Source organism: Peromyscus eremicus, chromosome 12 (genome assembly GCF_949786415.1).
Source record: "Peromyscus eremicus chromosome 12, PerEre_H2_v1, whole genome shotgun sequence".
In the NCBI taxonomy this organism is placed as follows: Eukaryota; Metazoa; Chordata; class Mammalia; order Rodentia; family Cricetidae; genus Peromyscus; species Peromyscus eremicus.
In genome coordinates, this window is record NC_081428.1 from 1486073 (window position 1) to 1512729 (window position 26657).

General features: G+C 42.0%; 1 protein-coding gene across 1 annotated transcript in view; it reads left to right on the forward strand.

Annotated features, from left to right (window-relative positions):
• Dscam (DS cell adhesion molecule) overlaps positions 1-26657 on the forward strand; it is a 488931-nt gene that overhangs the window by 228968 nt on the left and 233306 nt on the right. The window contains exons 6-8 of the mRNA XM_059277689.1: positions 3258-3533; positions 8506-8802; positions 9524-9799. Coding sequence (XP_059133672.1) covers positions 3258-3533; positions 8506-8802; positions 9524-9799 — 849 coding nt within the window. The remainder of the gene's footprint in view (positions 1-3257; positions 3534-8505; positions 8803-9523; positions 9800-26657) is intronic.

The window sequence follows — 26657 nt, forward strand, 5'->3', positions numbered from 1 at the left end:
AGAAAACAACCTGTAAGAACTGGTCCTCTCCTTTCATCCTTTGAGTCCTAGAGCTCAAACTCTGATGGTGAAGCTTGGCGGCAAGCAGCTTCACCTGATGAGCCATCTTATTGGCCCTGTACTATTGTGTAGAGAATGTTCTTTTCATCTTTTCCAAGGTCCCTCTTCACTCCATCCTGGCCATGGCCTTGAGGAATGTGCAGCAGATGCTGATGGCCTGTTGGGAAGCAAGGAGGTGTAGCTGTGGCCTGCACTCTGACCTAGTCAGACATCTTCAAATTTACTAATATAGAAACCAAAACAAAGTGAACTAGCCAGCTTCACACACCTAGAAGGGTGCAACAAAACCACAGCTAGATAAGATGTTCCTTCCTTGACAAAACCCTGCAATTATCTTTAAAATGTATTTTTGAACTGGAGAAATTGAGCTAAGCAGGGTGAACCTCAAGGTTCTCACCCTTAAGATAGAGGTGCTGTGTTAGCATGTGTTAGCATGTTTTGTTTTTTTTTTTCCAACGCAGCACCTAAGTATGGGATCAACCATAGGTAACCCACATGCCTTCATGGTGCCTTAAGTGAACGTGTTTAAATCAGAGATTTGAATGACTACCTGGAACCAGCTGTGCTTTTGAAGTCAAAAAGCTCAGGCTAAGGCTGGGTGGTAGTGGGAGAGTATTCCCTCACAGCTGTCTTTTCCTCTTTGAAGAGCTGTGTCTCATCCCAACGAAACAATTCAGTATCAGACAGCCACCAGAGCTGAGACAATAGACTCCAAATGCTCCCCTGCCAATGTGGTTCTCTGTTGTTCTATCCTGAAGTAACTTTGTATCTTAGAGTAGTGTCCAGGGCATCTCAGTGAAACTCTGGTCATGTGTCCAATTTTTTGCTTTAATATATCTTGATGAATCTGAATTCCTTCCTTCAAATTGTTAGATAATCCCTTTGTGTCAGAGTGCAAGTGACCTTGCTTATGCTACATTCTCATTGTGGACCTATTCTCTAATCTCAGGAGTCCAAAACCTCCCATCTTCCCTCCTCTAGCATAAAGCATCATCCCAAGACATGCTCCCCTCCTGTCCTCAGCTCTGATTCCTCTCTTGTTGTCTTGCTTCCTCTCTCTCTAAAGACATTTACCACTCACTATGTTTTCAAAGGTACCGGTGCAAAATTATAGATTCCTTCTATGTTGGCTTTTATAATTACAGTCCTCTGCCACATCCAGAGAAATCCTGTGGACCTTTTTACCATTCCCTCCTTCCTCTGGATGGCTCATTCAGCCTGTGGAATATCACATCTTCCCTCCTGACTCTCTGATCTTGATGGAAAGCACTCTATTGAGTTCCGGGTCCATGAGTATGGCTGGCTCCTTCTTAAGTGACAGATAAGTGTAGATACAAGCTTTATGCAAGGTGCTCAGCTGACGTTTCAACAGAATAGTGTACAGGGCCAGAATGGAGTCACCACAAACTCTGCTTCCCAAATAGCCCTTCTTGTTAGGAACATCTTCCTCTCTCACTCCCATAGGAAAGGTTTAAGTCTTGTGTCTCCTCAAGGCTTTGTTTCATTGTCCCAGCCAGGCCAAGTCCTGGGCACTGATTCTTCTCAGGTGCAGTCTGAACCACTATGAGGCTGACTGTAAGATCTATCTCCACTCTACTTTTATAATGCCTCCTTGATGACTACCTTCCTCCACCCTAGTGTCCAACATCATGTGACTCATCAATTCTCCTGAAGATAGTTGATGGTGCCATCTGCTTAGTCAACAGTCTTCAATGACCATTTGTTTATTTGTTTGTAGTACAGGGGTTTGGACTCAGGCTTTTTCCAATGACCTGTGCTCTCAACCTTGCTACTAAATCTTATTTTTTGAGGCAGGATTTCACTAAATTGATTAGGTTAGTCTTGAACTTTTCATCTTTCCACAGCCTCCTGAGTGTCTGGGATTACATGGTATTACATTATTCCATGGGGTTGGGGCAACAACTCAACAGTTATGAGCAGTAGCAGGTCTTACTGAGGCCCTGGGTTTGATTCCAAGCACACATGGCAGCTCACAACCATCAGTAATTTCAGTTCCAGGGGCTCAAGTGCCCTTGTCTGGCTCCAAGAGGCACGAGGTGTGCTGTGGTATACTGACATACAAGCAGACAAGATATCCGTATGCATTAAAAAGTGTTCCAAAATCTTGAGGCCCCTTATAAAGGTGTCTCAAATGGCCTTTGCAGTTTGCCTCCAACGTTTATACTTGTAAGAGTTTCTGTTGCATCCAGACTGAATCAGACACTGGCATACCTGTGCTCCATGCTCTAATCTCTGCTGTCCCCATTCTCTGAAAACCCCTTTCTGCTCTCTGGGCCAGTTCTTGACATCTGAGGATTTCCTGGTCCTTGCTATGCATCTGATATGTCACTCCGCTTGGCTGTAACAATAATTCTGTTTGCTTGGTCAATCCACGCACCTTGAGAGCTAAAGATTTATACTCTAAAAGGGTGAGACTTTGGGGGGCAAAAGGTAGATGAGGCTTATTGACTCTATTCACATGTCTTCTGGATTTGGTTAAGACATGTCAACCCCTTGAGTAACTCTTTCTTCTCCTGGCAGTGAGGATGACAAAGTTCTGTAGGGACTGCTTATGAGGAATATCTAGTTGTTTTTGGCACATGCTAATTATACCTCAGAATAGCTGCTCATATGTGTCTCACCTGTGAGTGTAAACCTTGGCACTTGCTAAAATGATGTCTAGATGTCCTTTCCTTTAGGTAGGTTTGAAGAGTTGGTAACAGGAATTTTAAAGATGGGAATTCCATCCTGGCTCCTGTGAGTGAGCCATACATTAAAGCAAAGCACTTATGGTCACACATCTGAACTCAAAGCCACCAGCAGGGTTTATATTTTCATACTCATGAACCTGTTGGTAAGTAGCATACTACATTTCTTAGTATATGTGGGTCAAAACTATCACATGTGCTCTGAGGAAGAAGTGTGCCCACCATTGTGCTATTTGATATATATGAAGAAAGAAGCCCCCCAAAAAATAGCAAGGAGGGTCTATCCAAGCAAAGCACTACCCCAAATAACACTGATGTGATCCCCCAACATAGCACTAACATGGGAACCCCCAAGTAACTGATGTGGAATCCAAATGAAGTACTCTCGTAGTTATACCTTGGCCTCAACAACAGCCCAGTGTATTATTTAAGCAGTGTCAATATCTAGTGATGTTTTACCTTCTTTCTCTCTCTTATCTAACTCCCCAGAACCACTGAAAGCAACCATCAGTCCCAGGAAGGTTAAAAGCAGTGTGGGCAGCCAGGTCTCCTTGTCCTGCAGCGTGACAGGAAACGAGGACCAGGAACTCTCCTGGTATCGAAATGGTGAAATCCTCAATCCTGGGAAAAATGTGAGGATCACAGGGCTGAACCACGCAAACCTTATCATGGATCACATGGTCAAGAGTGACGGAGGCGCCTACCAGTGCTTCGTGCGCAATGATAAGCTGTCTGCTCAAGACTATGTCCAGGTGGTCCTTGAAGGTCAGTGCACAGCATTGGAGGGTGCACTCCAAACAGAATCCAGGGGAGCATGGGATGGAGAGAGAGCCATGCAGGCCCACCGAATGGGAGAAGACAGGCCACACTACCTGTCTCTCCATCTATTGACTCTGACCTCTCTAGATCAGGCAAGGGGGAGAGGTTGTTCCGATAACGGAGGATGGCACAGTGTTGGATGAGAAGTGTGATCTGGAACTGTATGAATGCTTCCCACTGATGTTTGAAGTTACTTGCCAAAAGATCAACATTTGAAACTAGAGCCTTGGGTTCTATTGCCAGTTCATTTTCTAGATATGTACTTTCAGTACTACCTTGTTTGGGGGCTGTGGGATGCATAAATAGAATGTTTGTTCAGGGTCTACCTGATAGCTACATTGTGGGATGTTTAGGGACATTTATGGCCTCAACTCTCTTGATGCCAATAGTTCCTCCTCCAAGTTGTGACCACACACACACACACACAAAATGTCTCCAGATATGAGAAAGTCTCTCCTGAGCTGTGGGGCATGGACAGGACTATCCCACACTTAAGAAGAAGTTAGTGTCAGTAATAACCTCAATTTCAGCAGGATGTTTGTTTGGATGAAAACATGACCTCCACCTGGTGCCATTGTCTCTAGCCTGGTCAATATGTCCCCAGACTTAGTTGTGAGGAATGTGTAAGGAATTGCCTTGGGGTAGAATAACACAGGCTCTGTTTGCTTTTCTTAATTGGTTACTGAGTACTTACATCTTGAAGCTCATCCATCATCCAGGGAATGGAGCTGTGACAGGTGACATTTAAGCAAGACACATATTTATCACCAGATAATTGAAACGGCTCCTGTCTATGTATTTGTGTGTCTTGATGGGAACTGCATCATTAGCTATCATTTAAAATCCATCCATTATCAATTGGTGAAAGTGATGAAATTACTGTTCTATAGCCCAAGGTTAGAATAAGTAAAACCCATTATCACATGTGAGTAAGTTTAAATCTGCCTGATACTAAGAGAACAGTTCCATTATTGTGCCTTTAGCCTCAGCTACTTTGTAAGAAGCAGCAAGCTTAGCAATGATGATGCAAGCATTACTGCAGACCGTGAGGTTTTTAACGCAGGGGTGAAATGACTTGAAGGCACAGCCCTTGTGTTAAATGCCTGACACCACTTCGTACATAATAATTAAGAGCGGAAAAGTAATCAATTTGCATGGAGCTGGAGCTGCTAGTCAGGATGCACCCTGGTCCTCCCAGAGTCACTGTTTTTAGCTTCTCTGAGAAAGAAAAAGAAGAGATTACCTGTCTAGGTCCCGTTACCTTGGTAACTGTCTCAAGTAACTAAGAAAACCTAAAGAGCATATTGATCACCCACAATGATGTCAAAAGGGTTCCTGTTATCAGAGTGACAGCTAGGCAGATCACAAAGACACTCGGGTCTCACTGGGAAAATAATGTCTGCCTTCATCTTCACAAGGCCAGTCACTGTAAGAGAAAGCGGAGGTGGTCTGCCGAGAACACTCCCCAACTTATTTATCTCAAGTCATTTTCTGTTCAAGATGAGAAGATTCATCTCATTTTTCTCTCTTCTGAGAGGTGGTAGGGCTAATGTCACAAAAGAAAGAATGCATATCTAGAATCTGATGCACAGCTGTGCCTGACCAGTCATTCTCTCGGGCAGCACCCATGGTTCCCACTATAAGAGCTGGATAAACATAAAATTATAATAATCTCAGCATACAGTGGACTCTCCATGACTGTGGATGGAGTAGAAAGTCTAGGAGACTTTGCCAGGAGGCTGAATTCCCTGGAACCTGTAATGGTGGGTTTGTGGTTAAACAAGGAAAACAAGAGATAAAGTGGATTCATGCTCTGGGAGTGAAGAAACAGCATCTATAAGGCAAGCTTTCATGCACATGAAAAAAATGAAAAAATGGCATTTGGAAAGGGCAGAGAACATGCAGAGAAGTGAGAAAACCCCAGAGCGAACAGAGTGATGGACTGGTCACTGGGAGGAAGGGACAGGGACAGACTGACAGTAGCACCGACTCGACTTTAAGGACACCTCAAGTCCAGTGGTGCAGAAACTAGAAGCAAAGCCAAGTTCCCAAGCCTGCAGAGCTAAGAGGGGTGGGCACCTCCATGGGAGAGTGGAGCAGAAGGTACGGGAAGGAAAGATGCAGAAGAAAACCCCACATCTCCACGTAGTCACCTTAGAAAACTTGGTTGGCACATGGACTGCAGTGTGGATGGGAATCTAATTCTACAACTCAAAGACACTAGAGATAGTAAAAAGAAAACAACACCGATTCACAAAACAAAACAGTTCTTAGACAACAGAAAAAGACTTAGGGCTACCCACAAGTTAGGATTAGTGAACCAAGTATATCATTAATTGAAATATATTTGATGACTTAAAGGAAAACAAAAAGTCTATAAAGAATGAACATGTAAGAAAAACCAGCACTTGGGAGGCTGAGGCAGGAAGGTCATGAGTTTGGAGCCAACCTGGCTACATAGTGAGACCTTATTAAATATATAAAATTATAGATAGATAGATAGATAGATAGATAGATATCTCTCTATATAATGAATTTTACGTTGACATGGAAAAGTAGGGATCTTGTAGTGGGAAGTTGATTTACAGTGTGAATATAAGAGGCTAAAAGACTAAAAACTGCACAAGCTTGGAAAAATAACCAAGCTGCAGGATTCCTCCCACTAGTTCTGAAGCCTCACTATGGAGCATGGTAGGTGTGATCTTGAGATGTGTCCACACATGGGTAGTCAACTGAATTTCACAAGGATACAGATATTCAATAGATAAAGGAAATATTTGCAACAGCCATGTGCATATATAAATGTGAATAAACAACTCAACCAACATCTAGAACTTACATAAAATTAATTTGATATATATTTTAGACTTGGATGTATAATATTAAACCACAAATGTGTTAAAGGAATACAGAACTGTTCCTAATTTAGAGACAGCACACAGAAATGCAAAAGACAAAAGTATAAAGGGGACCACCTGGGAGAAACTATTTCAGACTCACACACTACCAGGTATTCTGTACATTGTATGTTTGTCTGACAGATACCATGAGTGATTTGTAAAGGACACCTGACAAATAGATCCTTTTAAATTAGCAAATATTTGCTTGTATTCCTTATATAATTTAGAAGTCAGGGCTGGAAAGATGGCTCAGCTGTTCAGAGCACTGACTGCTCTGGGAGAGGACCCAGGCTCCCAGCCCCCACATGGTGATTCACCACAGCCTGTAACCCCAGTTCCTGAGGACCTGACACTTTCTTCGAGCCTCTGAGGACACTATACACATGTGATATACATATATGCATGTAGGCAAATATTCATACACATGGAATAGAATGAAAAACCTAAAAAATTAATCTAAATAAATTCTTTTTAAAACATCTACAGGTTGGGCAGTGGTGGCTCACACCTTTAATCCCAGCACTTGGGACGCACAGGCAAGCAGATCTCTGTGAGTTCAAGGCCAGTCTGGTCTACAGAGTGAGTTCCAGGACAGGCTCAAAAGCTACACAGAGAAACCCTGTCTTGAAAAAACAAAACAAAATCTGTAAATCCAAAACTGAAAGTCACTCTGATAGCCAAACTAGTGGAAATGCATGAACTGTGAACCAATGGCTGAGGAGCCCCCATGGAACTGGACCGGGCCCTCTGGATAAGTGGGACAGTTGATTAGCTTGAACTGTTTGGGAGGGCCCCAGGCAGTGGAGCTGGGACCTGTCCTTGGTGCATGGACTGGCTTTTTGGAGGCTGGGGCCTATGCTGGGACACTTTGCTCAGCCTTGGTGCAGGGAGGAGGGGACTGGACCTGCCTCGGCTGAGTCTACCAGGCTGGACTGACTACCCAGGGGAGACCTTGCCTTGGAGGAGGTGGGGATGGGGGATGAATTGGGGGGAGGGATGGGGGTGGGAGGAGGGAGGATGGGGGAATCCGTGGCTGTTTTGTGAAATTAAGTTAATTATAAAATAAAAATATAAAAAAAGAAAAAGTGAGTAGAAAATTTGAGTGACACTTCTCAAAAAAACACAAAAATGATGAATAAATGCTAAAAAAAATCCATAATTTTGGCTAGCAAACATGAAGTCCTAGGTTCAATCTCCAGGTTCACATACAACCAATCAGTCTACCAAACAACCCAAAATGTCCTTATGCTATGTCTGGCAGAAATGGACAAGTACTTAAATATGAGGAAATATAAGACAAACTCAATATTTGTAACTGACATCAAAAATATTCTTCTAAATTTTTCAAGTCAAGAAATAAAACATTCCAGAATATTCTAGATTCCAGGGAATTAAAGAGACATAGATGTAAATATAATATGTAATGCTGATGGTACTGGGAAAGAATTTTTTTTTAACATTTGAAAGTTCTTTTCTCATCACTGAACATAGAAGTAAAATGTCTGTGTCCCGAGGGTGCTAGGCTACCTACCAGCACACGGGAGAAACACATTTGTCTGAGGGCCTCCTCCAACCACGAACACTTGAGCTGGAAAGAAGTAGTAAGGATTTAGGAACCCCCGTGCGGAGAAATGCAATGTGTAAGAGGATAAGGCTAAGAGCATTTCTCCCAGTATCTTTTTTATTCTAAACTATGGGCAATCTCTACAAACATTGAGGGAAAAATAGAGAAAGCAGCTTTGGGGTGTGCAGAATCCTCATCTGTGGCTTCAGGTGGGCACACGCATTGCTTTGAACTTTAGTCATGGCATCTCTCATCATTTATCTCATTCTGGTAAGGCCATCAGGAAAGGGATGTTACCTCCCAGGCACTCTTTCCTTGGAAACTGGCTTTTCCCTGCAGCAGGGCCCCTTGGGAAGGTGCTGACCAACTACTCATCCCAAGCAATCAACAATGAACTTGGCAGCAGTTTATAGTGGGTGTGTGCCACTTCCTTTCTCGTTTTGTCTCCCTGCAGATGGAACTCCCAAAATCATTTCTGCCTTTAGCGAGAAAGTGGTGAGCCCTGCAGAGCCGGTGTCCCTCGTGTGCAATGTGAAGGGGACACCCTTGCCCACGGTCACCTGGACCCTGGACGATGACCCCATCCTCAAGGGCAGTGGCCACCGCATCAGCCAAATGATCACATCTGAGGGGAACGTGGTCAGCTACCTGAACATCTCCAGCTCCCAGGTCCGGGACGGGGGTGTCTACCGCTGCACCGCCAACAACTCGGCCGGAGTCGTCCTGTACCAGGCTCGAATAAACGTAAGAGGTGCTTGTCAAATCAGCTCCTCGAACAAACACACACAACTCATTGTAGCAGGGACGGGGTGCTGCATGCTCTGGGCTGAGCCTTGCGATGCGCGATGGAGGAGCGGTCCCTCCTTCTCCCTGCCCTCTCCTCCCTACTCAGGAATGGCGCTGATGGGCCGGTGTTGAAAATGGCATTTTGGTCTCTGTAGTCAGCTTGTCTACTTTCTGTCCTCTTACACCTATCCACTTGATCCTTCCTTTCCTGGTTTATGCTCTGCATGCCCTTTTCTCTTTCCTTTTCTCCCGTCTCATGACATCCATGGTAAGCCTTCACATCCACAGTACCTAACTCACATCCACAGCGCCGCGGCGGCATAACCTCCATCTTCATTATCCTCCTGGCAGAGTCAATCAGTGGCTGTCAGCGTTTTCACCAGAAGAGCATGGCGGTGCAGTGTAGACTAGTTACTTTTTATTAGTTAAACTGCCTTTTATCTTGTAATTCAAAATATTTTCATAGAAGTAGCTGATGAGAAGATTTCAGCATTCATTGACTCATTTGAGAGTAGTAAAAGGGGAAAAATATTTTTAGTGGAAAATGCCAAATGCCGAGAAACTGAGACAAAAAAGGGTGTGCTTACATAAAAATAATTGGTTTTCACCAAAGGAAAAGTGTACCCATTTCCTTCCATGAGATGTGCCCTTAAATTATTTTCAAGAGTTTCCTTGTGTCTCTCCAGGGCCTGCAAGCATCAGACCGATGAAAAACATCACTGCAATAGCCGGGCGGGACACATACATTCACTGCCGTGTGATTGGCTATCCATATTACTCCATCAAGTGGTACAAGAACGCTAATCTGCTTCCTTTCAACCACCGCCAGGTGGCCTTTGAAAACAATGGGACTCTGAAACTCTCAGATGTACAAAAAGAAGTTGACGAGGGGGAATATACCTGTAACGTGCTGGTACAGCCACAACTCTCCACGAGCCAGAGTGTCCATGTGACAGTGAAAGGTAACCCTGTCCCCCTGCCTGTCCCACGCAGCCCCTCCCGAAGCCTGGCTTTGTGATGAGACTAGCTCTTAGGATGGGGCCATCTCAGAATCTGAGTAGAGTTGGGTAGCCATGAAGACTGATAGATGAAGGTGTGTTTAACAGTTGTCTATATGATCCTGGATCCTCACAGGACATGAACTTGGTGCCATTTTCTCTGAAGGTGAGTTTGTGGCTTTGACGTTTCCGGAAGATGGAAGACGTGTTATTGACTGGGCCTTCTAGTTTTCTATCAGATCATTTTTAGAACATGTGTCTGTCTTCCTCTGAAGACACCATCAGCAAGCTCTTTAGATCCCCATGGCAAAAGATTTTTTTATGGTGGACAAGTAAGTTACTCACCTTGAGTGAACAAAAAGAGAAGAGCTAAGCATCCCTAGAGCTCATGTGAGGAACCATGGCTAACAGCTCCCCAGACAGTCTTTCCGACTAAATTAGCCGTTACATCATGTCATATACTGTCCTGGCTTCCAACAGTCAGGGTAGTCTCTGCAGTTTCTGCAATACTAAGTCCTCTGCCCACAAGCGATGAAGCGTCAGGTCCACCAAGGACACGCAGCAGATGCTTGAGGAAGCCCCTCCTTTTCTTCCCACGCCAGTTCCCTCCGCCAAGCAGAAAGTGAAGGTTTTGCATCAATGTAAATACTTTACATGCAGTACACCATGAAGAAGGTTCTGATGTGTTTTAAAACAGCGTGCATATGGTGTGAGCACCCTCCAGCCATGCTGAGCTGCCTCGCTGAGCTGTCAGACTTTTCCCAGGGTGCTAGGAAATGTCTTTTAGTATCCCAGTAACAAAGATGCATAAATTTCACATGGATATCCCCAACCTCCTTTTCTTCAAAACATATCAGATTTACTTTTATTCTTAGGAACATCTATAAACACATGTACTCACACAAAATGATCCTTCATTATAAAAATATGTCATATGTTGTATAATAGATACTTGTAATATTTTGAATCCTTCTTAAATTGTTTCATACCTTGATTTTTCCTAAAATAATTATAAATCCTTGATAAAACAGAGTAGCACTTGATGAAAGCAAGGTCCTCTTCTGTGCTACTCAGTCCTTCATCACTTATGAAGCATCTGGCCGTGCCGGGTACCAGCCCTGAGCACTGGATATAATAGTGACTGAGAACATGAGCTTTCTATCAAGGAGCTCTTCTCTTCCAGAGAGGCAGTCACCAAACAAACACAAAAGATAAATACATAAGCCATAAAACACCTGAGTGTGTGCATGACTGTGCAGAAAACTAAATCACAGCAGTAGTATAAGGGTATATGGAGTCGTGGGAGCCATGTCACTGAATGTTTTCACTTCGCTTTCTTATGGTGCGTCACACCCTCAGATGAGGGTTTCACCCACACATCATCTCCTGGTTGGCTCAACATTTGCAGATGACTGGCTCACTGAGATGTGAGGCTCTTTTGAATGTTAACACACTTTGTTGTATGACATCAAAATATCACATTATTAATATCACATGATCTCATAGGCATTGGAACTTGAGGTTTGTTATTTGTGACATCATCAACTGTGATTCCAGGAGCTGACAACTGCCAGCGTCTCTCTTCCAACAGAGTCTGCCAGATACATAAGTCTGCATGGCTATCATTTTAGGGAGCCATTCTAGGCAGAAAACAGTTGGAATTCCATGAGCAAAGCAGCTAGTTGTTTGAACTCACACAGGCCACAGTGCTTTCCTTACAGATGGCTGTCCTCTCATGCTGCTTAGAACTCTGGCCATTTGTCCATCAAGCAATCAAATAAAACCAACTGAGACCCAGAAATAAACACCCTGGAGTACATGGTGGGAAACCCTTGATGATCACGGCTGTGTCTCAGTGCCACCGCCATAGTTGATGCTGAGACCCCAGTGTCTCATCTACTACACTGTGACAGCAACAGTGCAAATGCCCACAGAGAGGCAGGCAGGTGACATCTCAGCATTACAGTGAAAGAGGCTTTTTTCTTCTTGTGAACCCCCTCACATGTGCAGATTCCCCAGAAATCTCTAAGCTGTATTTAAAATAACTTAAAATGTAGCTAGCTAAAAATTACCCATTCTTATGGTTGAATTCTAATGATCAGCTATAATGAAGGATACAACAAATGAACTTGTATCTGCTCTTCCCATTGGTCTTTGTGGGCTAGCAAGATTGTTCCTTCAAGAGCACCTGATGGAAACATGACCACTTAGATATAAATTGGTATAAATATGTTAGCACTAAATTTTGGAGATGACACAAATTTAAGCAAGGACCAATTGAACAATTAACTTTTAGTCTTAAAGCTTGCTAGACCATCATAAATTGATTAATTGTCATAAACCAACTCAAAATATCTTAGGCTTAAAAGAATACTATACCTGGTCTTATAACCAATATGCATGATTTAAGAAAAGGATTTAGCCAAGCAGCCTTGTGTTTAGGGGTTTCTATGAAGCATGTATAATGCAGTACAAAATTATCAATTCTTGCATGAGGATAGCTAGAGGAAACTGTTATCATATGCTACATTTCAATATAGTACCCTTTTGGGCAGTGACTATTGGCAGGCAGACATGGCTAGATTCTCAGATTTGCAGTGTTTAAGGATGTGGTCATTGAAGGGTCTTGGAGAGAGTGAAATGCTGGAATGCAGGTGTGTGCAGCAGTATAATCACTGAGTATAGACAGAACAAAGGTCGAGGATGCTCCTGGCAGGCTGGAGGAAGCAGAACAGCCACCCTGATTGCAGAAGATGAAGAACTTAATGGGACCGTGCCCATGGTAGAAGGCCATTTCATAGGGGATATGGCAGGCCAGGATTTGGTGTGTGAGGACCTGGGCTGCTTCTCTGAATTGGGAAGAGCTTGACAATGATTTTTGGACAGAGAAGCCAAAAAACCTGAATTGGATTTAGAACAGGCAAGAACATTTGTGAATCCAGGGCTGAGAACAGAAGAGGCCATACAGTACAAAGGCTGAGTCATGGGGAGGAGGGCAGCAATGTGGACCAGGAACATGCATTCGAAGTGGATGATAGATTCAAATTCTGCATGGTCACTGGTGGATCCAATGTGAGTGTGACAGAATGAAAGACACAAGGTAACTCAGATTTTAGTGTGAAAAGTGGGAGAAAAAAAGGTCTTCCATCTACAAAATAAGCAAAGGATTTGGGGAAAACAGTCAGAGAGAAGAAATTATACCAGTTGCAGATGTGCTGAGGTTGAAACATTCCACAAATGCGTACATTAAGTAGGGAGGAATAGTCAGTAGACTCTCCACAATTGTGGGTTCCTCATCTTCAGATCAACAAACTGATCATTGAAAACCAAGGACTGGGGAGATGTCACAAGTGTGAGGACCTGCGTTTGATCTCCAGAGCCCACATTAAAAAAATAAATCGGACATGACATATATTTGTAATCCTAGCACTGACTATTGAGACAGAGACAGGAGGGGAGAGGTTTGCTAGGCCAGTCAGCCTAGCTAAATCAGTGAACTGCATGTCAGACTATCTCAACAAATAAAGTGGGGAGCAAAAGAGGAAGATATTGGATGTTGACCTTGAGCCTTTTTACACACACACACACACACACACACACACACACACACACACACACACCCCACTTGAAAATATTTTAGAAATTTCCCCAAAGCAAATCTTACGCTTACTAAGCATTCTGTCCAAGTCTGATGTGAATGCTGTGTGTGCACACCTCACAGTAGCTTTACACCCTGCCCCAGGTGCCATCTCTTTGTAGAACTTTCTTGTCATTATTCCTTAAACAATAATATATGGCAACTGCTCCTTTACTTGGGTATTACGGGTTATCTAGAAATGATTGAGAGATATGAGCTGGCTATAAGCCAGAATGAGACCATTTCATGGAAGAGACTTCAGCTCTCTCAGGTCTTGGGAACCAAGGGATACAGAGAGACAGCTATGAGTGACAGTAGCATTCAGGAATCCAGCATGCAGACTGAAATGCATCAGCCAGTAGACAATGTGTGTTGCTGTAGCCAGGATGTGACAAGATAAGCCATCCCTCATGCAGGCTGACAATCTGATAACCCCTTGGTCAGATTCACATAAAGACCTGTCTGTCAACCATATGAGGTCAAAGTGACATTTATGACTAATAATGACTGTGACATTTAAATTGACCCTTTTAAATTCCCTACATCAGTGTGTCCTCCTCAGCCTTCTTAGGGAAAGTATAGGATCCCGAACTAAAATATTACACTTATGATTTATAGTTGGAATTCCTGATGCTGTTAACTGAAGGAGTAGAATGGTGAAGCTAGGCAAGTCTGCAGAGATGCTTCATCTAGATCTTGGGTTATGATTCCAGTTTGTTCATCTGTTGCTCCTTCATGATCCCTACTGTACTAGGACCCACCTTCTCAGAGCAGCCTCTCCTTAAGACTAGAGATTTAATATCTATGGACTTTCATGTTCATTACAACCAGAAAAAATAGAGCTCTCTCTATTCCCTGTGAGTGGCACCTGGAGAGGTCACTCTGCTGATATCCCAGGCTGTGGGGCTTCCTCAGTGGCCATGAGGAAAGAAAACACCTCAATAGACCATGCCTTTCCACCAACCTAAAGAGCTGGGGAGAAGCTTGAGTTCCCAAGTGAGAGGGGAACAAATGCAACAGATGTGTTGAGCTGTTACAAGATCCTGAGAGGGACAGGTAGGGACTTCAGAATGTTTGTTTATGTCACTCACTAAAAGCTGCCCAATAAGATAAGCCCTTGCACAGGGCAATCTCTTAGAAAATAAACTGTACTGTAGAGTCAGATTTAAGTATCAGAGCTTTGACTTAGCTTAAACTTATTCCCAGCTAACTCTTCAAACTTAGATTAACCTGTAATAATCTACATTCTGCTATGTGGCTCATTACCTTCTCTCCATACTGTATATCCGACTTGCTCCACATCTCACTGGTGAATCCCATCTCTCTTCCTCCCTTCATTCTTATCTCTTTCTAGAAGTCCTACCTATTCTCTCCTGCATAGCTATTGGCTGTTCAGCTATTTTATTAAACTAATCATAAGGTGCCTTGGCAGAGACACATCTTCACAGTGTACAAAAAGATTAGCCCACATTTCCACCTTTTTGTCCAAATGAAAAGGAAAGGTTTTAACTCTAACACAGTAAAACTATACGTACAATAAGAAAAATTATCAGGTAGGAATTATATTCACAATGTCCAGTCTATTTGTATTTGGCAACTTTGGAGAAATTTGTTGAGTCCAAGGTTTTATACCTAAACCATTTTCTATTGTAACTTGTATTACCAGCCTAAAAAATATCGTTTTAGACCCTAAAATATTTTCTTAGATAAACAACTCAAGCTCTTATGTCTCTCAACCTTTATAAACTTTACATCTCTTTTGTGAGTCTTTTTTTAATTTGATACAGAGAAAATTGTAAAACTAGAACTATCTAGTCTTCAACCCCCATCAAAGACCCAAGAAGAATAAAATATTACCTCAGTAAACACAAAGTGCAGAACAAATGACTTCCAAAACTATAGAAATGACAGAGACAGCTGCTTCCTGCACAGTCACCCAGGTACCTCTGCAATGTTGGAGCATCATCTTTGGCCTACAGACCTAGAATATCCGACAGACTTTTCTGTAAAGCAAGAATTTTGAAGGACTGGCCTATCTTGTCTTGGCAAAGATTGGTAATTGTAGATGTAACACTCTTATTAAATAAGAAACACAGAGCCAAATGCAGAGTTAAAAGCCCAAGAACAGTAGCTAAGAGCTGATACTAAAAACCCCTGTCTTCTTTTGTGTCCTGATTATCAGATTTGGACAGCATACTGTCAGCAGTCAAGGCAAGAGTAATTTCTTGCCCAGTGGCTAGTTTTGCCACAAAGAAAGTAAACTCCATATGAAGTTTCTCTAATGCCCATCATCTTTTCTTAAGTAGATTGGTGCTGCCAGGAACAGACGTATCTCACTGTCTTAAAAAGGCTTATGTTATTAAAACATTTTAAATGCCGTACTCTGTAGGGCTTTAAAGTGTTTGAAGACCATCTGTCTATCTAAAATCTATCTGTTTGACCTAGAAAACCTACCTAACATCACTACAAGTTTGATTGTTATAGATGACTAACTACTAGCCTGCATTTCTTAGTTATCCTAAACAGTTTGTAATAGTAGCTTTCAAGGACTACAACTTTACATTACATCTTAAAATAAAATGTATATATACAGTACATTAAACAAGAGTTTACATATATATATATAAACATATATACAGTATGTTATAACAAAAATAACCTCAAATTTGTATCAATATACAAAAATCCACACCAGTGTAAAATATCTGAGACTAGTAGTTGCTTTTTAGTGTAAAAGCAGATTCAATAATCTACCTTTTTATCCTATCATGCCTATATCCCCCATTTTTCTTTTCTTTTTTTAGTAGATAAGAGATAAGAAGGATAGAGGAAAGAAAAAGAAAGAAAGAGAGACCTTAATCCAAGCTCTTTGCTTAGTTTCCTCTCTGATCATGACCAATAGCAACTTGCAACTAACCCCCCCCTAAACAATTACAAACATCTGTCACCCACTGAATGACCAAAAACTACCCACCCCACGTCTTGGGAATGTGGGCATTGTGTTCTTAAAATTACTTCCTGTTGTCTGGGGGTGATGGCATCTTTAGGGGGCCCTGAAAAATTGGGATAATGATCAGGTCCCAGGACACCTAGCTATATCATTTGTTGTCCAAACTCTGTGTGATGAGAAAGTTCAGGGATTAAGTGAATTCCTGGCTAAAGTAATCTGTGAGGCTGGACCATCTCAGCTAGCAGCTTTGGAGTTGTTTTGGATACAGATATTTGAGGAAACTGTAACAGAGGCATTCTGAGAGGCTGATTCGCCTGGGCTGCTTGTCTTTATTGGTGTCTGGTCCTTTTTTTTCGGAAAACACACATACTTTTAAAGGTAATATACATATCTTCATTAACACAAGTATGGAATGTGCGGTATACACAAGTCATCTAAAGATGATTCTCTGTTCTATGTTTGAGCAAGTAAAAGGCATCTGTCAACTTTACAAGTCTGTTTGGACTGTATAACTAAACTGTAATATAAATCTCCAGCCATGCCATATGAAAGGATGACATGTAATAATAAGTCATGACAACTCTGTAGCCAACAAGATTTATCACATCTCACCGAGTCTCAGCTGTTCCCATAGTAGAGGGATCAGCATAGATGTCACCTGTCTTGTACTTTTTCTTGATTTCTTCCTTCATATCTGCAGCCAAGATTTTCATGAGGTCTCCTTCTGTCAAATCTGATTTTTTTTTATTAATTTTGAAGGAATCCATAACAATTTGTTTCCTGTGGAAACAAAGGCATAACCTCTCCCCCAATGAAACACATTCCCTGACTTCCATTCTGGAGTTAAGACATCTTTAAAATATAAAGGCTGGTTTAATTCAGCAGTTTTTCCTACAATCCAATGTGTCTCTGCAGCTGTCATTTTCTTACTCATTAGCATTTAAAAATTTAAAGCTAATAAAACATTATATAGTATCCAGATATCCTGTGTATTTCCCATCCTTACATAGCTTATTCTTTTTAGATTAATTTACTCTTTCTTTAAAGATTATATTTTATTAATTTTAAACTATTTTTCTATGACTGTCTATACTCATTCTCTTTTCTTTCTTTAGCATCTAAGCACATTTTCAAGCATACTGTGCCTGTTCAGAGGTTTTCTTGGTCTGGAAGTGGCTTTCTGTGTGCCTGTAGCCTTCTCTGACCATGTGAGCCAAACCTTAAATGGCCAGGTTACCCACCACAAAGCTCTGTTTAGCGCATGGCATAGGCAGGTGGCTCCACCCCCCTCAGGTCAGTCCAGCAGGGTACCTCACTGGCTCTGGGCTGCAGCCACTGTTTTCTTTTCCATGATAGCCTAGCCTCATGCCTGTGGGCATTGATTGGGAGCTGCACCTATTCACCCTAGCTCTGAGAAGTCACCACATTGGGCTCCAGTTGTAGTCAGTCTTTCTTTAGACCACCAGCTCCCAAATAATAACACAGAAACTTATTATTAAATATGAAAGCTTGGCCTTAGCTTAGGCTTATTCCCAGCTAGCTCTCAAAACTTAAATTAACCCATTTATATTAATCTATGTTCTGCCACATGGCTTGTTACCTTTCTTCCATAATGTAAGTCCAACTTGTTCCCTGTCTCACTGACAAATCCTACCTTTCTTCTTCCCAGAGTTCCTATCTCTTTCCAGAAGTCCTGCCTAGCTATTGGCCATTCAGCTCTTTTATTAAACTAATAAAAAGCTGCTTTGGCAGAGACACATGTTTACAGTGTACAAAAAGATTATCCCACAACAGTACTCAGTGGTTGAGGATCATCCACATAAGAAACCAACCCTGAGTATACAGAAAACTCAATCAGGCAATAGAAGCCAAGTGGAAGTCGTGGTTACAGAATGAAGAAAGGGAAGGGATAAGAGGGCCAAACACCACAATCAAACCATGGCTCTGTGTAGTTAGAAGTTTTCCTGTGTCCTGCCTGGTCCTGCAACCACTGGGTCCCAAGTAAACACACAGAGGCTTATATTACTTACAAACTGTATGGCCTATGGGTCAGCCTTCTTGCTGGCTGGCTCTTATAACTTAACTCAACTCTGTATGTTGCCATGTGGCCATGGCATTACTGGTGTGCTGGCATCTTGTTGTTCCCTCAGTGGTGGGCTGGTATCTCCCTGACTCCACCTTTCTTCCTCTCCATCTTCAGTTTGAATGTACCACCTAACCTTATCCTGCCCTGCAAAGGCCAATGAAGCTTTATTTATCAACCAGTCAGGGGAACACATATTCACAGCATACAGAAAGACATCACACAGTACTTCCCTTTTCTGTCTAATCAAAAAGGAAGGTTTTTAACTTTAATGTAGTAAAATTACATATAATAGAACAGTTATCAAGCAAGAATTACAGTTACAATATCTAGTCTATTTGTATTTGGCAAATTTAAAGAAAATATTCTATCAATCCTGTATGTGTGAGTCTAAAGTTTCATATCTAATTTTTCTTTTATCATAACCAATGAAAATTATAACTAATCTTCAACTACATCAAAGACTCCAGGAGAATATAATATTACCTGAGTAAATAGGAAGTATATTGCAAGCAACTTCCATAATTCTAGAAATGACAGAGACAGCTGGTTACCTGGACAGTCATCTAAAGTTCCTCTGCAACGTTGGGGCATCCATCTTCAGCCTATAGGCCTAGAGTGTGTCCTGTAGAATGCCTGGCAGTCTCCTCTGTGAAGCAGGAACCTGAAGGACCATCTTGCCTTGTTTTGGTAAAATCCAGTGGTCATTTTCCTATGGGTCTTATATGTCCAGGTTATACAACATCCTGTCAAGCAGTTGAGGCAAGGGCACTTTTTTTGCCCAGTGGCTAAATTTTGCTACAAAGAAAACAAACTCCATTAATGGGTTTCTTTGATGCCCATCATCTTTTTTGAAGTAATTGGTGCTGCCAGGAGCAGATGTGTGTATTTGTCCAGAAAAGTCTAAGTTCTTAAAACATTTTAAATGCCATATTCTGAGGTCTTTGAAGTGTTTGAAGATTACCTACCTAATTCAAATATATCTTTGAATGCCTAAAAACTTAACTAACATGACTATAAGTTTGATTATCATAAATGACAAATTATTCTGTATTTTTAATTATATATTACAGTTTTAAATGAGTTAAATAAAGATAATACCTTAAACAAGAATAGAAATATATATAGTATAACAAAATTAACTTTAAATTCGTATTAATAAATAAAATCCATAGCAATGTAAAGCATTTAAAACAAGTTGTTGCTCTTTAAAAGTAGATTAAATAATCTACCCTTTATCCTATCATATCTATATCCCCCTTTCTTCTTTAGAAAGAGATTGCATTTATAATCAACCTGCTTTAAATAAAAATATTCATGAACAATGTTTTGGGAATTTGGGCATAGCATCTCATAATACTTCCTGCTGATTAGGGGCACTGGCAATCATATGGGGATCCTGAGAAAATTAAAAATTATAGTTAAATCTTGGCTGTAGTAGTCTGTGAGGCTGTATCATCTCAGCCAATTACCTTGAAGTTGTTTTGGATGTTGGATCATCTGGGCCATGGATATCATGGGAGACCTTTCAGGGGGTCTTGGTTGATCAAACCATATTAGCCTGAAAGCAATCCACAGGTTCTCACCTTCTGTGGAAACAAAGCAGAACCTCTTTTCCAAAGCAACGTATCCTTAGACACAAATTTTGAAATGAAGATACCTTTAAGAGATACATATTGGTTTAACTTAGTAGCCCCTACAATCAAATGTCTTTCTGCAGTTAAAAATCCCAAAGACAACACAATTCAGACTCTCTCTGTAATTTCCATCTTTATGTAACTTATTATATTTTTTATATATTATTTTATTTTTTAAGACTTTATTTTATTTTTATGACTATCAATATCCTTTCTCTTTTCACTCTCAAGCCTATGTACCTTTTACACACACTGTAAACCATTTAGAGTTTTATTCCATCTGAATCTGTCTTATTATGTATCTACACTCCTTTTCTGGCCAGGAGAGATCTTAAACTGCTAAGCTGTGCAGTGACTTATCTGTTGACTCTGCTCCATTTGACTTTTCAATATGGTCAAGGCACCATGAGTCATGCCTACCTTCCCAGTTCTGGAAATTAGTATTAAGTAGTGTGCCTGTGTTTTTAAGCCAGTGGCTGTGCTCCCAAGCCTGCAGGCAGCACCTGGGAGAAGCTTCTTTGTATTGTGGCTCAGGCTCATCAGAGACCTCTCAAGTATCCACCACGTTGCCACTGAAGCCCACCTTGGCCAGGGGACACATCTCTCTACAGCAGCCTGCCATGAGTGACATGAACTAGGAATGTGCTCTTAGCTGCATTTATAACTACTTCTTAAGCTCTCTCAGGTTTTAGGTGGAAACTCTTGCTACCACATCTGGGTGCCATTTGTAGTCAGAAGTTTTCCTGTGGCCCACCCGGTCCCACAACCACTTGGTCCCAAGTAAACACACAGAGGCTTATATTAATTACAAATCGTATGGCCTATGGGTCAGGCTTTTTGCTAGCTATCCTCTTATAACCTAATTCAACCCATTTCTATTCATCTATATGTTGCCACGCAGCAGTGGCCTTACCGGTCTATTGGCATCTTCTTGCTTCTTGGGCAGCAGCTGGCATCTCTCTTGACTCCACCCATCTTCATCTCTGTCTTCAGTTTGAATGTACTGCCTAATCTTATCCTGCCCTGCCATAGCAGCTTTATTTATCAACCAATCAGAGCAACACATATTTACAGCAAAAGAAAGACATCCCATAGCAGCTATGCAGACAGTCAGAAACCCCTCAGATGTGTGTTGTGTCCAAACCAAACAGTGTGTATTTGACCCATGATAGCCACAAGTACATAAGAGCCATCCCTCGCCTGCCTCTGATGAATGAATGCCTTCTAGAAGGTAGATTAAGTCACCCCAAAGACCCCACAGCTTGAGACTAGCATGCTCCACCAACAACTGAGTTAGAAGAACTTGAACAGTGAGTTTATCAGGAGGCTGGTATTATAAAAACATGCTGGAAACGTATGGATTCTGTTGGTGGTGCTCTAGTTTCCTTTCTGTTGCTATGGTGACACACTCTGACCAAAAGCAACTCAGGGGAGGAAAGGGTTCATTTGACTTACACTTTCAGGTCACAGTCCAGCACCGAGAGGAGTCAGGGCAGAAACTCAAGCATGAACTTGAAGCAGACCATGGAAGAACACTGTGCAAAGGCTCCTGCTTAGCTAGCTTTCTTATGCAGCCTGGGACCACCCACAGTGGCTGGGCCCTCCTACATCAATTAATGATCAAAGTAATCCCCTACAGACATCTCCACAGGCAAATATGATCTTGGTTATGGGATGAGAAGAGAGGGACAGGAGGGCAAAACACTACAATCAAATCATGGCTCTGCACTCAGTGGAGGGCTCCATCCCAGATAACTCTGGGCTGTGTCCTGTTGACAACTGAAGCAGATGGGTACTGGATGCAAATTGTTTGTGTGCAGGTCACTGCAGACATTGACACCTCTGGCTGTCAGCTGATGCGGAAGGGTATCTCACATGGCTTTTATCTGATTTTACCTTTTATGTGTCCAGCATCCAGGTCACATGTAACTTCACACAGCCTAGAAGAGCTATGAATGAATACATTCCATGCAAAAAAATCATAAACCTACTTTAAAATGTTATTTTTTTTAAGATATTTTTGTTACTTGATTACGTGGTCCTCAAGTGTAAAATGTCAAGATGACAATGTCATGTTACAATATTCATAGGTTTGGTCACACTTGGTAGACAAATAAAATTTTAGACACTGAAATAGAAAATGGAAGGCTGAGTGGATGGGGCAACCTTCTGTAAGCCTGTGTAGGACTTCACATAAAGGAGAACCTTCTGGATGCTGATATGATAGCTAAGGGCTTTCTATGGTTTTGGCTGCATTCACGTGTATCTACTCTAGCAAGATGTCCGTAGTTGTTATTGGTTGAAGGTACCTGTGGCATTTTTTGTTGGAAGTGACTTCTAATTGCTCATATAGGTAACAATTAAGAACCATTAACAATTTTAGCTTTTACTCTGAGTCTGTGAAGGCCCAACCAAACTTACTTCTGTGCATCTAAATTTGCATTTAAAGCATTTTTAAAATGTAACATACAGATTAAGTGAGATTGTTGTCCGTGAAGACATTTTTTAAACGAACAACCCTTCCTACCTTCAGCGATGAGATTTAAGGGTAAGGAAGCTAAAGAGTCAGCTCGGTTAATGAAAAAGATGAGTGTTCCTTTGCCTGAAGACACTCTTGCTATCTTATTTGTATAAATCAGCCCCGTTACCCTCCCCTTGAGTGCATGGCCAGCGCTTTATTGAATTATTCCAGAAGAGTAAGTATGAAGCTTCACAAGCTGCTGCCCCGGGCAGGAGAGACAGCTGTCAGTGTGGCACTTCCCCGGCAGGCACAAGGACCTGAGTTTGGAACCTCAGAACCCACACTCAAAGACAAGGTGCTGGGTGCTCCTGTGATGCTGGTGCCACTCTTGACCAGTAGACTTCTGCCAGCTGTTTATTACTGTTGACCTGAGCAAGCTCAAGCCAGACCAAATACCAGCATGAGGGGACACAAAAATTTCACCATTAGCAGAAGAGCTATTGATAGCTGCTGAGAGAGAGTGAGCTTGCTTTAAGATTGCAGCCTCTGGAAAGTTTACCATGGTCTGATGGAAGACCATACATTCAAGAATATATGGGCAGCACAAATTGGAGCTGATGGATATTTTTAAAAAACAGAGCACAGAGTTGGGTTTTTAGGGACTAGTAGTAAATCAGCAGGAGTTGGGGAAGGGTAAATATAATCAAAACACATGGTACAAATTCTCAGAGAATTAATAAGAAATAATCAGGTGTGGTGACACATACTTGTTATTATAGCAGGAATCTTAACAGTTCTTATTAATAAAATCAAACCCGAGGCCAGTTATTGGGGTCAATGCTGGTAGATCAGAGAGACAGAACAAGCCACAGCTATCTCACCTCGCCGGATCCTCAGCTGGTCTTGTCTCCTCAGACTGGAGGCCTCTGAGTCCTCATCCCAATGGCTCTCAGCTGAACTGTGCTGCTAAAAGCCTGAATGCTTAACCAGCCAAATGCTTAACCAGCCAAATGCTTCCAGTTTCTAGTCCTCAAGCCTTATAAACCTTTCTGCTTTCAACTCCACTCCCTGGGATTAAAGGCTGCTTTCTGGGATTAAAGGCGTGAGTCACCATGCCTGGCTGTTTCCAATGCGGCCTTGAACTCACAGAGATCCAGAGGGATTTCTGTCTCTGGAATGCTAGGATTAAAGGCGTGTGCTAACATTTTCTAGCCTAAGTATCTTGTGGCTTTTCTGTTCTCTGACCCCAGATAAGTTTATTAAGGTACACAATATTTTGGGGAACACAATACCACCACATGTTATCCTCAAACAGAAGGTAGAGATAAGGAGATACTTAGTGTTCACTGGCCATTCATCCTAGTCTCCTTGTCTAGATCCAGGGTGCTAAGAGACCCTGTCTCAAGAGAAAACAATGTGGATATCACCTGAGGGAAGATAACCAATGTTATCCTCTGATTTTTACATACATACACACATGTACCTGTGCACACACATGAACATATAAACATATATACATACAAGCACACACAATAGACACATGCACACACACAGAAACAAAGACATATACAAAGTCATACATACAAAAACATGCAGACACACATGCAGATATACACACAGATAAACAGACACATACAAAGACACACAGACATACAGACAGAAATACATACACACAAAGACACAGAGACAAACAGACACATAAACATATGACAAATGCACACACAAAGACATTGAGACTTACACACAGATTCACTCATATACACAAACACACTCTCTTACACTCTTCCTCTCTCTCTCTCTCTCTCTCTCTCTCTCTCTCTCTCTCTCTCTCTCTGTGTGTGTGTGTGTGTGTGTGTGTGTGTGTGTGTGTGTGTGTCGATTTCCTTGGGGAAATAGGGTTTGACCCATTCAATTCCTATAATACTGCTGCCAATGATAAAAGCAAACCATTTTTATTTTTTTCCAGAATATTCTTCCAAGACACTGAATATCTAGCTACATATGTAGGTGTGCATATGCATGCTGTGTGAGTGCGTGTGTGTATGTGTGTGTACACATGTGTCAGTGCATGTGTATTTAGATGATATTAGGAAAAAATAATATTTTTCAGCATATCTTTTTAAAAATAATAGCCATGGCCCTTCAGCTTATTTTGTTGCATATGTCTGGACATTTGGGAGGAAAATCCCTCAACAACTGATGATTCAATCTGTTAATTATTGATCGTGGCTGAGGCTAAGTAGTTCTGAAATATGTTCAACACACTTAGCGGTGTGGCTGTGCTGGCTCCCAATGCACAGGCAGAAGGGAAAGTCAGGACCCTCCCTTCATTTCATCTCACGCAGTGTTTCATGTAACATATCTCAAAGCGTTTTCTCTCCCTGAGTCAGTGCCTCCCTGAACTCGAATGCCGCCTGACTGAGTGTTCTAATTGCTGTAGACCAACAGTGCCAAGAAAGTTAATTGGCTGCTAGATAAAAAAAAAAAGTGTCACCTTCTATTTATATTGATATAAAACTTCATAGTTTACAAAACACTTTCCTATGTGTCATCTTAATTAATGCTCATGGTGCCTCTGTCACGGAGTTGAAGTGTGATCAGAGAGTCGGGAGAAAGGAGAGGAGGTGTCTGGTAGTGTGGTGAAGGCTGTCAACTCCAGTACACCCTTGCTGGGACTTTCAGTAGTTGCTCATGCCGCCCGAGGAGTCAAAGGTTGGAGCAAGGGACTACGAAGCCTGTGAAAAAGCTGCCATGAAAGCTGAGAATGTTATTATCTCAGAACGTAGAGCCTGGCTGAGGCAGGATCAGGCTGGGAGTCAAAGGCCAGCCTGGTTTATAGAATGAGACCATTTCAAGTCAACCACGACAGAAACTAGGGTGAAAACAGCGTGAGGACCAAATCAGAGATGACAACAGAGAGAAAATTAAAGTGGAGATGTAAGTAGCAGATAGTTAGATCAGCATGTAAAAGTATTTGCTGTGCACTAGTGAGGACCTGAGTTTGAATCCCCAGCACCCACATCAGTATCTGGGCATGTGTGCACACACTAGTAATATGACCCTCGTGTTGTAGGATAGAGACAGGAGGATGGATCACTGGGGCTTGCTGTGTGTCCACATAGCTCCAGTTTGCTGAGAGACATTGCCTCCAGGAAATAAGGTAGAGAATGATACAGTCTCTTCATGTATGCATGTGAGCACATAGACAGACAGACAGACACACACACACACACACACACACACACACACACACACTCACTGTCACCAACAACAACAGTGCTGAGCCTGGCATGGTAGCAAATTCCGACAATCACAACACTCAGGAGACAGGAGCAGCAGGATGTAGAGGTCAAGGCTAGCCTGGGCTGCCGAATGGGATAGTGCTAAGAGTGGGTCTGCAAGTTCCATGCCTCTGTGAGCAGCCAGGATGCCACCTTCTAATGGTGTCATTTTTCAAGACCTTCTGACAACTGTGGTCGTGCGGCCCAGGCCTGCAGAAACACCCTTGGCAGATGGCCCTCAAGGTCTCTGACTGTTGCTCATTTGCTGTTCTACCCAGAACATCATCAATTGCTACAAGTGTCCAGACACGGCTTTGTTGGCCTGAAACTCTTCTTCTCTCGATGGCTGCCACATTCTTCTGCCCTTTAGATAGAGTCTGCTTTCTCTCCAGTTGCTAGAGAGACTCGTATCTTTCACAGAAAGCACAGCACTTTCAGGTTATTTTCTCTTTCAGTCCTGTTGGCAGAGATCATTTGTATGTGGCCAAAAAATAATATCTGTTAAGTGTTTACATTGATTTTCCAACAGATACTTAGGGAATGCATAGTAATGAATACAGAAGAAACAACATTTTAAGTGTATGACCTGTGGTAACTTAGAGTTACAAGCTGGGGGTTAGATTTGGCTTTAAATCAGTACTGTGGTGGGGTCTAAGATGGCTGACGGGATGGGATTGTCAACATTCCTCTCTCCAGCTCCTCAGGGAAGGATCCCATGTGTTTGAGCGAATGGGGCTAGTTCTTCAGCTTCTGTGGTGGTCTTCTCAGAGCAT